Genomic DNA, 12,762 nt, shown 5'->3' on the forward strand with positions numbered 1-12,762 from the left:
TTACCAGATAAAGGACTAGTATCCAAAATCCATAAAGAACTTATCAAACTCAACAACCAAACAACAACAAAATCCAGTCAAGAAATGGACAGAAGACAAGAACATACATTTCTCCAAAGAAGACATACAAAGGGTCAACAGACACATGAAAAAATGCTCAATATCACTCAGCATCAGTTAGATCCAAATTAAAACCATAATGAGATACCACCTCACACCAATCAGAATGGCTAAAATTAACAACTCAGGAAACAACAGATGTTGGCAAGGATGTAGGGAAAGGGGAACTCTCTTACACTGTTGGTGGGAATGTAAACTGTGCAGCCACTCTGGAAAACAGTATGGAGGTTTGTCAATATGTTAAATATAGAGCTACCCTATGACCCAGCAATTGCACTACTAGGTATTTACCCCAAAGATACAGATGTAGTGAAAAGAAGGGGCACCTGCACTCCAATGTTTCTAGCAGCAATGTCCACAATAGCCAAAATATGGAAAGAGCCCAGATGTCCATCAACAGATGAATGGATAAAGAGGAAGTGGTATATATACACACAATGGAATATTACTCAGTCATCAAAAAGAATGAAATCTTGCCATTTCCAATGACATGTTGGAACTAGAGGGTATTATGCTAAGTGAAATAAGTCAGCTAGAGAAAGACAAACACCATATGATTTCATTGTGAAATTTAAAAAACAAAACAGATGAACACAGGGGAAGGGAAGGAAAAATAAAATAAGAGGAAAACAGAGAGGAAGGCAAAGCATAAGAGACTCTTAGCTATAGGGAGCAAACTGAGGGTTGCTGGAGTGGAGGTGATGGGGTAACTGGGTGATAGGCATTAAGGAGGGCACTTGACGTAATGAGCACTGGGTGTTGTAAGCAACTGATGAATCACTGGAACTAATAATACAATACATGTTAATGAAATTGAATTTAAATTAAAAATTAAAAAAATAAATTTTGAGGTTAATACTTTGCTTATGCACTGTAGACCACAACTGATTCCTGCTCGCAGAATAGAAATTACACAAAACTTCTTAAAAATAAGAATTTTGAACTACTCCTAAGATAAAAAGATAAAAGTTGTAATTATATTAATTCACTTTTTTTGTTATTCAAAATGTAGAGCCAATCTAAATGTCCATAAAAAGGAGATGATACATCAACTACATTTGGAATATTGTATAAAGTTTCAAAACAATGAAGTAAATTTTTATGTATTGATATGGAATGATGCCCAGGATTTATTTTCATTTATTATTAAATAAAAAGAGCAAGTTATAGAACACAGAATGGTATGTACAACATCATCCTATTTATATTAAATACCTACACACACTTCAAATCTATACAGATACCTATCAAATTGACAAGAGTGGTTCCCTTTGGATGGAACTGGATGGAAATCAAGAGAAACTTTTGACTTATTTGTATTGTGCACATTTTTTTAAAAAACAAGAATAAATTACTGTATTACTTGTTTGATTGAAAATAAATTCTAGACAAGAAAAACAGGTGTAAAAATAGCTAATAGTTTGATATTCATATTTGAAACATACTTATTATGAAAAGTTAACATGAGAATACCAGATTGTAATTTTTATTAAAAAAAAAAAGAAGCTGTTGTATATATGGAAAAAAAACTCAGTGCAAAAACCTATTAAAGGATTGAAACTATACAGACAGATTATTAAATTAAAAGTAGAATTCTCTTGGGGTGCCTTGGTGGCTCAGTTGGCTAAACACCTACATTTGGCTCAGGTCATGATCTCGGGGTCTGGGATCAAGCCCCATGTCAGGTTCCCTATTCAACAGGAAGTCTACTTCTCCCTCTCCCTCTGCTCTTCCCCCCCCACTTGTGCTCTCTCTCTCAAATAAATAAAATCTTTTTTAAAGAAGTAGAATTCTCTCACATATGTACATATATGCATATATCTACATACATACTTCTTTATACATGTAACTACATTTATACTTATATACATTTTTACATATATATTTATAATACTACATATTTATATATTACTTAAAATGTATACAAATTAATCTACTTTGCAATTGCTTTTTAAAAAACTTAATTTATTTTGAAGGATTTTTTATTTTTAATTTCAACACTTAAGGCTATGCTGAATTCTTCAAAGGTTAAGGAGTACCTTTGACTGGATAGGCCATAACTTATGAATGGTCATCTAGTTTATTTCTAGATTTTTGGTATTTCAAAATGTTTCAATGAATATGACTGTATATATCCATGTATATGTATATAGATCAATATAGATCACATATCATATAATAATATATGTGATGTATATGTATATGTATTTAATTAATATGTAATTGAAAATATTTATCATATATACTGGTATAGATAAATAGATGATAGATGAATCTGAATTGCTTTTCTAGATAATATACCAGTTATACCTTTAGCAATGAAATATGAAAATTCTTGTTCCCTTATGTTCTTGCCAACTTAATTGTTGTCATTGTCACAAATCAAAATGGTATCTCATATTGTTTTCCCTTTCTTTTCTATAATTATTAAGACATGCTAAATGATACTCAGTATCACTCGAAATTAAGGAATGCTTGCTTCAGTTATATGGTTCAAAAGAGCTGTGGGCATTTATACCAAAGGGCATAGAAATGAGACTGACCTAGAATAGACTTTAAATAACCAAGTAACACTCACTTAATCTGTAATATACCATCCAGACATACCGTTCAAACCCTAAAATTTTCACATACGTGCAAAAGTTTATTGTTCTCTATTAAGCATCCATCTCCCCATCATATCACAATGGTTTTCTAATGGCCAAATACAATGAATATTTGTAATACTTCGATCATTTGCCTTCTCTTCAGTTTTTGGCATTATACAATAATCTGTCCTTAAGATTTTTCTCTTCCTTTTGCTTCTAGGACATGTGTTCTAGGTTTTCCCAACTCTAATATCATTCCAAATTTGATTGCAGGATACTCTTCATTTGATCTTAGTGATCTTAGTGATCCCTTAGAGGTTGTCTTTAGCGTCTCCCCACAGTACACACATTCTCTGACTTACCTCTTTTATTCCCATGTTACCTACATGGTGATAAGTTAGAAATTTTGATCTCAGTTTAGCATAGATATCTTCTTGTGAGGCATTGACCTATATAATCCAATAGAAATCTCTTTCAGAATATTCCACTGGGAATTTAACACATCCCTGATTAGCTTTTCTCTTTTCCTCCACCACCACCCGCGAGGTTTTTCACTTCCTTCTCTATTCTCTACCTATAAACAGCACCACAATCAATTCAACCACTCAGGCCCTAAGCGGGGACTGTCACCTCCCACAACCACCTAGTCATTCTTGTATAAGTTCTATCTCTAAAATAATATAGAAATATGTTACACTTTGTGTTTCACACCGCCCTAAATAGTCCACTATATGTTTTTTGAATGGATACATAAGTGAATAAATTGGATAGGAAGATAGTAAAGTGCAAGAAATGATGGCACATAGTGCCCTATGTTAATAACTAGAATAGGTTTAATGTTTGTTTTTCAAAGTGCTTTTTCAGAACTTTCAGAGTTTTCTTCATTCATTGTCATGAAAATGACACCAGTTGACCTTTTCTTGTACGTGCTCGCCTTTCTTCCCCCTCCCTCCCTTCATGCGCATCCTTTTTTCCTTGCTTCTCGTTCTTAAGTCTTGCCTTTCTATCTGGGACCCTCTTAACGCTTCTCTTCTGTGCCTGGCCCAGCACCCTCGCTCGCAGCACGCTGGTCAGCTCCTTTCGCCAGTGCGCGGACTCAACCCCGCCCACGCGGAACCCGAGTCACGAGGCTGCGGGAGGTGAGCTGCTAAGGGGGCGGGGCGGGCCGGGGCTCCGCAGCGCGCGTGGGCGGAGCCGGGAGCACAGGCCACCCCTGCTATATCCGCGCCTGCGCGGCGCGGCTACGGGGCCAGTCGGGACGGAGGAGACAAGATGGCGCTGCGGGCAATGCGGGGGATCGTGAACGGGGCCGCACCCGAGCTACCCGTGCCCACCAGTGGGCCTGTGGTGGGATCTCGGGAGCAAGCGCTGGCAGTTAGCCGGAACTACCTTTCCCAGCCTCGCCTCAGTGAGTATCAGACAAAAGACAAGTCCTGTCTTGCTCCTTAGCTCAGTCTCTTGCTTCCATTCACCTGCTTAGCGGGGGAGGGGGCATTTATTTTTCCCTCTCTCATCCCACCTACTCTGACTCCTTAGTCTGTCTCTAGAAGATTTGAGTGTATCTGATGTATCTGATGTTTTCGTAAAATAGGTGGGCGGAGGGCAAGAGCATCGACGAGAACTTTTTCCTGGGGTTGGTGGGCTCCTGGCTATAGCCCGCGCTCTCCAACTTCCCTAGACTGGGGGCACACTTGGGCTCTTGCTTCTTGTCTCTAAAGGAAGTCCGCTTCTTGTCACTTCAATCTTAATCATCCCCTAACCTCAATTGGATTTGTAGGGGTCGAGGGAACGCCCCTTCCCATCTCCTCCCACCAGTGTAGATCTTCAGGGCTGGTCAGGAGTTCCTGCCGAAGGAGACTATGTAGTGCCAACGCTGACGTGGTCTGGCCTTTCGTTGATGGTCAGGCCCGCAGCCAGAGGGAGATGTTCTGTGGAGGGGCTGCTCCACAGGAGGACACCTTGGTATCAGAGAAGCTACAGCTGAAAAGTACCCTGCAGGTCATCTACTCTAACCCTCTCATTTTACAGTGGGAAGCTTAAGGTGCTGGGAGGGACAGGACTTGCCAGACTTTAAGCAGTTATTGGCAGAGCAGAAACTAAAATCCCCCCACCTTTTTTTTAAAAGTAGGCTCCACGCCCAGCGTGGAGCTCAACACGGGGCTTGAACTCACTGAGATCAAGAGTCGCCTGCTCAACCGACTGAGCCAGCAGGCGCCTCTAAAATTCCGTTTAATTCTCGCTGGTCCTTTTTTTTACCATTGTCTCTTCATTTACTGAGGAGTTAAACCTAACACAATTAAGTGCAAGGCTATCCTGGGGAGCCGAGTAGCTTTGGCCATATTATATAGTATTATGTGCAGAATAATATCATATGCATGTTTAAGTGTTGTGATTATAAAAAAAAAAAAACCAAAAACCTGCCTTAATAAATGAGGTTTTAAGTGGACTACCCAGTAGTTCCAAAAGAAATGCCTTTTTTGATTACTAAACAATACAGTTGTGTAGCACCAGATCTCTTCACAGCTTCCTTCGGAATTGGGGATGAGCCCTGGAAATAGACTCTTTTTAAAACTTGGGAAAGCTGATGTTTCGCCAGGTGGTGAGACTATGTTTGCACTGGTTAGTTGCCAGAATGCCTGTTTGTGGGTGGCTCATTGGTTAAAAAGAATTTCAGATGAAGGGTTTCAGTCTAGCCGCCCTCCAGTCTGACTAATCCCATCCTGATCTGTCACTAGGTCATATGACAGCACTGCAGTGTGAGGAAGAAGGAAAACACAGTTGATTCCAGTGGTTTGCTGAAATGTACTTTTTACAGTGGGAATTATCTGAATTATCTGAGACTGCCTATTGGAGGTTTATACAAGCTGAAGTAAATGTTTCAGGAAATTAACAGATTCTATAGATTTTGACAATTTTATACCTAACAATTCACATTCTCTTTTATGAATTGCATTTGCATGCTTTGCTTTTCTTTGGGTAGACAGACATTATTGGTGCTTCTAGGAAAAGATTATAAGATTATAAGGGTGCAGTAGTCAGTTTCCATACAATTATTCATTCTATGTCAATTCGAAGAGTATTAACTGAAATAATTGTTTCAAAAGTACTCCATGATTGTTAACCCTTAAGGGAGATGAGTATGCTTTTTCAGTATTCTTTGTGTGCTTAGCCAGTGGCTAAAGAATTCCAGATGAGATTCCTCCTGACAAAGTGGTTGCTTAAAACTGAACCTCAGGAATCCTTTTTGTATCCTCAGTGCCTAGCACAGTGCTTGACACATAGAAGGTATCTTGTAATTGTTTTATAACTTGCGTTTAAACCCCTTGTTCTAATAGTTTAGTAGATTCTTAATGTGGCTGGAATCAGAGTAGGGAGTTGGGACACTTGGTTGAGTTACTTTTCTGTACCCGGGTTATTCTAAAAAGCATAAATGATACCATACTTAGACTAACAGCTAACTACATTTGAATATCATCCTTTTCTTATATTGCCACATTCTTGATTCTAGCCCCACAGTTTTAACTGCCTCTGAATAAATACTGATTAACCTCTTAATTTTTCTAAAGATTGATTATACCATCTTAGGTGGTATGTTATTGTAGTTATTTAATGTGTGCTTTTGAATGAAGGAATGGGACTGTTAATATTGGCAGTACTGCTGTACAAATTGGATCCTGTTTTAAAACAACTTCACAATACTGGGTCTTTTAACAAGAAATGGAAAATGAGATACGTAGCCTTAAAGTTATCTTGAGCACTTTAGTTGAATTTCTAAATTCACAAGAAAGAAAACTTAATTGTTGTTTAAACTTTGAGCAAAGTTCAGTAATACATATTGAACTTTTTGACACTGAACATTTTGAATTAGATAATTTCCATTGTTCTTGAGACCTTAGATTAGAACTGACCTTAAGTTTCTTATTTCATAAAGCAGAGGTAGCCTCAATGAAAAGTAAACTAAAGGAATCATAGGCCTACTTTTTCTAGAACCTCTCCCTCATTGCCCACCTGTCAGGGTGTGGGTCTCTACTGTTCTTGCACAATAGAAGATGATTGCCAGGGGAGGTTTTTGTTTTGCTAATAAGGTGGAGGCTAGAGTACTGGATCTCTTGTGCAATGACTGTCTACTTTTCTCTCTGAAAATTTCACAATCATTAAGTGGTGTTACTAGTGTTGAACAATCTCATATCCTGCAGGAGGAAGAGGATGTCATCTGACAAAACATGTGCTGCTTAAAACCTTTGTGGATTTTGGTTTTGAAATATTACTCCATAAATATTTATTGCCTGCTTGATAGTTCAGAATCAGAGATGTAACTTTTTGGTTGTAAGATATGTTCACCATGTAATGTAAACACGTGTCAGTGTTGTCAGAAGTTCTGAGTATCCCCTGCGGATCTAACTTCTCATTCATTTGGAAATTTTCATAAGAAGAGTGTTCATTATTTTGGTAAATAGAAATGTTTATATAACTTGTGAATGGGTTTTGACTTTTTAGAAGAGCAGCTTAATGTCTTTGGCAGCCTTTCTTGAAACTGTTCTCTCTGCTTTGGGCTGTTAATGGTGAGGAAGGCTGGATAAATAACTGTTTAGAGTTAAATGGTGTTTGATATTTTCTTTGCTTGTATTTTTTTAAATAATTTTATTATCATGGAAGAGAGCTATAGTTCCTATACAAACTGTCTTCTAGTGCCTGTTTGTAATCCAAATATTAGGGACTCTGTCATCTATATTTTTAAATTATATTGGAGACTAAGTTCAGAAATATTATAAGGTCATAGAATACCAAACTTAGAATTAGGGGTAGGGGGGAAGCCAAACAAACAAAAAACCAGTACTAAGTCTGGTTCTCCCCTTGAGTAATAAATTTCTCAGAGCCTTAGTTTAAGTGTCCAGTGGGTATATCAGCCTTGCCTACCTCCCAGCATTTTGTGAGCCTGAAATGAGGTAACCTATCTGAAGACATTCTGTGTAAGTGTGAAGCACTCACCAAATGTAAAGTCTGGTGATACTTTTATTTGGGTTTGGGTTTGGGTTATAACATTTATTAATTCAGTTTGTATATGTCAGTTTAATTTAAAGCAAGCATGTTGCTTAAGCTCTGATTTGTATCCGAAGTAGTCTCCTTGCATTTTTGTGTGTGTGTGTTTTGCAGTGAGGGGAAACTGCTGAAGTAAGCAGTAGTAATTAGATTCTCCCTTTTCTGCTTAAAAAACTCTTCCAGTGGCTATACTCCCATTAGAGAAAGATTGTTTAGCAGTAGTACAAAATGTAGACACAAGGGAAATACTGTCCAGTGCATTGAATAGTAAAAATAGCTTACTTTTTCATAGCTAAAGTTGCAGACTCGTGAAATTATTTTGAGTAGTATAGCTACGTAAGTCTTGCAAATAATTACAAGAATGTACCAGGCCACAAAAAATAACCAGTTCAGTTTTGGAATTTGAGCTGCAGTACAGAGTTAAAAGAACAAGTGACTTTGGAGCCAGACTATGCAAGTTCAGATCCTTGGGCAAGTTACTTGATTTCTGAGTGTCATTTTTCTCTTCTAAAACTTGGAATATTAGTTAACTCATAGATCTTTTATGGAGATTAAGTGAGAATTCCTGACAAGTACTTATTAAATGTATATTGGTGGTGTAGATATTAATCAGTTAGTTTGAATGGTTATTTATAGGCTTTTTAAAGGCTATATACATTGCAAATTTAGAGACTTTTTGATGAAGTAGAATCTTAATAAAAGTCAGCTTGATTCACTGTTTCCCACAAAAACAATGACTAGTGTTTCTTTTTCTTGGTCATGCTTTTGCTTGTGACTGGCAAAACTTAATAATTTTAAATGAGCTTGAATTTAAACATGAGATTCTGAGGCATTTTGTTGTAGAGGTTAAAGTTAAAGGAGGTGAAAATCATGGTGGAAAAAGTAGAGAGAATTTTCAGAACCTGAAGGATTTTGTTGGTTACATTTTATTCAGAACAGTTGCTTCTAAATCTCAAAACTAGATCCTCTCCCCAACCTCACCAGCCCATACCTTCCTCCTATCCCTGACTGTTTTAAGTGAAGGTTTTGAGATGTTGTTTCTATATTTTTAAAAACTGGGTTCTAAGAAAACATGTTTCAAATGTAGCTCCTTCTGCATTTCTACGGAGCAATTTTAGAAAGTGATTGAAAAATTGAATGTTTGAACACAGTAAAAATGAGAACAACAAATTTTTTAGGGGTAGGAATTATTTTTAAGAGTGTTTATTTTCATACAATGGGGAAGATTTTCATAAAAATAAGTGTGACAGCTGAGGTTTTTCTATAAAGGGAACAAATGATTAATTCTTTTACATTACCATCCATTCGCGTAACTTAAGTCTTTAAATTTGTGACTTGCCTTTTATTATCTAAGGTTAAAAAAGTCATTTGGGAGTCTCTTTTGAGATAATTACAATTACAGATACTCAGGCAAATATTTGGTATCAGGTTTAAATGTCCTATGAGTATGAATGACAAGTAAGTGCCCCTGATGGTGCTTTCCTGCTCACAGCATTTGTACCAGGGCGCTTGCTTCCTGTTTTTAAGTTCTTAAGCCCCTTGAGTGGACAGATTAGATATATTAAATGGTTTCCTCATTCTTGGGAGTCTACATTTGTGCCAGAAATGTCTGTCCCAAGACCTCACAAGAAATCAAGCAAGTGAAAAAAATCTCAATTAGTTGACAGTTTCTTACAATGTATTCAATGCTTTGTAATAAGTTTTCTTCATTTATTTTTTTTCAGCTGTTCTGATTATGGAATTTAATTAATTCTGACATTAGAATTACAGTCTCCTGAGCGTTCTGTTTTATACCTAATTACCATTACATTTGACATGTTTGTAGGTGTGGTAGGGTTGCAGGATATCTCCTTTCTAAAATGAAGGATTTGAGTAGAGCCTTATAGATTGGTAGTTTATTCCTAGAGAATAATTTGCAGTAGAAAATAGAAGCCTCTAAACTGACAGTAACATTTGACTTTTTTTTTTAAGGATCTTATTTGACCTCTGGCCTTTCATCCCATTGCCCACTCCCCTCTTCTGAAAGCTCTTTTCCCTGTAGTTTTTATGACATCATTTAATTATGGCTTTTTACCTCACAGATGACAGTTTCTCAGATTTCCTTTGTGAGTCTTGTCACTTGTGCTTAAAGTTGTTGAGGCTTTCCTTTCCCTTATCTACTTTGCTAAGTGCCACCTCTTCTTTAAAACATTTCCTTTTCTCTTCTAGGTAAGAACTACTGCTAGGTTTTTCCTCTGCTCCCACAAACCCTCTGTACACCTCTGTTACAGCCCTTAACTCTTCCCCCTTCTCCATATAAAACTGGGAACTCTTGAAAGGACTCTGCCCCTGTGTGCCTTCTTTGTTTTTGTATTCTGGGTCCTTAAAACCAAGTGACTTACAGTAAGAATGCAAAATGTTAAAAAATAATAATAATAATGCAAAATGTTTTTGGTTGGATGAAGGTGGATAATGAAAAGTTGTACAGGCACAGGTATATTTTATAAATTCAATTAAATTTTGTAACTGTTTGAGTGCTCCATATTATAATAGGTGCCGTAGAGAGAGGAGCTTTTTGGTAATACTACAGAGGTAATTGTAGGTTGTTGTCCTGTTTGACTAAAGGTGATTCTTCTGTTTTTTTCTAGCATACAAGACAGTATCAGGAGTCAATGGTCCACTAGTGATCTTAGATCATGTTAAGGTAATACCACTGTGATCATTTAACCATTTATGTAAAAACATGGCATTAAATCCTGTTCAATACACTTTAAATCTTATGTTATGATTTTTAACCCACTCTTTCGTCTGAGTGTCAGTGCTATATAGGGGATGAGGTTTGTTTTTTTTTTTTTAAAGATTTTATTTGACAGAGAGAGACACAGCGAGAGAGGGAACACAAGCAGGGGGAGTGAGAGAGGGAGAAGCAGGCTTCCCATGGAGCAGGGAGCCCAATGTGGGCCTCGATCCCAGGAGCCTGGGATCACGACCTGAGCTGAAGGCAGACGCTTAACGACTGAGCCACTCAGGCGCCCAGGGGACGAGTTTTATTTTATTTATTTATTTTTTTTTTTTTTTAAGATTTTATTTATTTATTTGACAGAGAGAGACACAGTGAGAAAGGGAACACAAGCAAGGGGACTGGGAGAGGGAGAAGCAGGCCTCCTGCCGAGCAGGGAGCCCAATGCGGGGCTTGATCCCAGGACCCTGGGATCATGACCTGAGCTGAAGGCAGATGCTTAACGACTGAGCCACCCAGGTGCCCCGGGGATGAGTTTTAAATCAAAAGTCAGAAGACTGGATTCCAGTAGTGATCAACTATGGATTCTGTTAGAATAGCTCATCTGCAAAATTTAAAAAAAAAAAAAAAAATTTTTTTTTTTTTTTAGTCAATCCTACCTCATAGGTTTACTGAGGAAAAACAATAATATATGAGTGTGTTTTATAACCTGTAGGTTATTGTATAGCTATATGGTATCCTATGGTTCTTGTCATAGACTTCCATGTGTTAAAATTATTTGTTAATAGTATTTGTCTTTTTTTACTAAATTTTAAAGTCTTTGAGTGAATAAACAAAGTTACTTTTATCTTTGAGGGCCTGACACTGGTATTCAAGTAACAAATAAACAAGAACAGATTATCTCGACAGTGATTAAAACCTTAAACCTATCTCTAAACCCTAAACCTAAAGCAAAGAACAGTTTTTAGTTTGGTTTTAATTGGTTTTTTAGCCACACCTATACATAAGAATTATAAACACTATTACTGTTATCATAGAAAAAGTGACATAGAATATAGACCATAACTGAATACCCTAGGGAAAGCCTCCTACCTGAGCTCTATGATCAAAATATCTTCAGAGAAAATAATTTATATAGTATGCTCTCTAGAACAGTAATTATATACTGGTTGGTGTTGGGGTGGTTTAGGGGAAAGGCACACAATTACTAGTTTGTTGAGAAAAGTAATGATGGAAATATGTTTGGCATGTGACCCCTCTGGAAGCAGAAAATAAATTGAAAAACAGTTCATAAAACAAAGGGCAAAATGCATTGTCTCTTCAGTTTTATACTTCTATATAAATAAGTATATTTATATATATATATAAATATAATAAATATTATATTTTTATGCATGACAAGGTACCTATACAAATTAACCTCAGGATTAAACGTAACAAATTTACCTCCGGCCAGTCTCAGACTAGTCTACAGTTTGATTCAAAGTCTCAATATAGTGCACTCAGTTTGTACAAGGTTGAGGTAGGTGCCCATTAAATGTCTTGTGAAAGAGGGGAGCCTACACATTTTTGAGGAAAAGATAGGAAGCTTTCTTTGTTTTTGTTTTTTTTATCCTTTTATTTTTTTCCTATAGTCTTTATTAGATAACATTTTGGGCTCACATTTTAAAAACATGAAACTTTTTTGTTGGTAACTATGTTACTGAAAACAATATTTGTTTTTTTTTTTTTTTTTTTTAAGATTTTATTTATTTGAGAGGGAAGAGGGAGAGAGAGCATGAGCAGGGGGAGGGGCAGAGGGAGAGGGACAAGCAGAGCCCAATTCCAGGACCCTGAGATCATGACCTGAGCTGAAGTCAACATTTAACTGACTGAGTCACCCAGGTGCCCCCAAAATATTCACGTTTCAATTATGTTAAGCACTGAGCTCAGAGCAGAAGATATGATGGGGGAACAGTGGGTCCTCCCCCAGTGGAGCATCACGAAGGGAAGAAGCAGATATAATGCAGATAAACACATACCTATTTAGTAAGTGCTATGAAGGCTAAGTTGGGGTGCTATGAGAGTCAGTAAGGAGAAGGACTTTAGAAAACATCTTTGAGGGGCGCCTGGGTGGCTCAGTTGGTTAAGCGACTGCCTTCAGCTCAGGTCATGATCCCAGGGTCCTGGGATCGAGTCCCGCATCGGGCTCCCTGCTCTGCGAGGAGCCTGCTTCTCCCTCTCCCACTCCCCCTGCTTGTGTTCCCTCTCTCGCTGTGTCTCTCTCTGTCAAATAAATAAATAAAATCTTTAAAA

At 37.3% G+C, this 12,762-nt stretch overlaps 1 protein-coding gene across 1 annotated transcript in view; it reads left to right on the plus strand.

The window, feature by feature from the left end:
- Positions 1-3,892: 3,892 nt before the first annotated feature.
- ATP6V1B2 (ATPase H+ transporting V1 subunit B2) overlaps positions 3,893-12,762 on the plus strand; it is a 26,035-nt gene continuing 17,165 nt past the window's right edge. The window contains exons 1-2 of the mRNA XM_021699029.2: positions 3,893-4,116; positions 10,376-10,431. Coding sequence (XP_021554704.1) covers positions 3,981-4,116; positions 10,376-10,431 — 192 coding nt within the window. The 5' untranslated portion in view covers positions 3,893-3,980. The remainder of the gene's footprint in view (positions 4,117-10,375; positions 10,432-12,762) is intronic.

The sequence above is a fragment of the Neomonachus schauinslandi genome, chromosome 2 (assembly GCF_002201575.2).
Source record: "Neomonachus schauinslandi chromosome 2, ASM220157v2, whole genome shotgun sequence".
Taxonomy (NCBI): domain Eukaryota; kingdom Metazoa; phylum Chordata; class Mammalia; order Carnivora; family Phocidae; genus Neomonachus; species Neomonachus schauinslandi.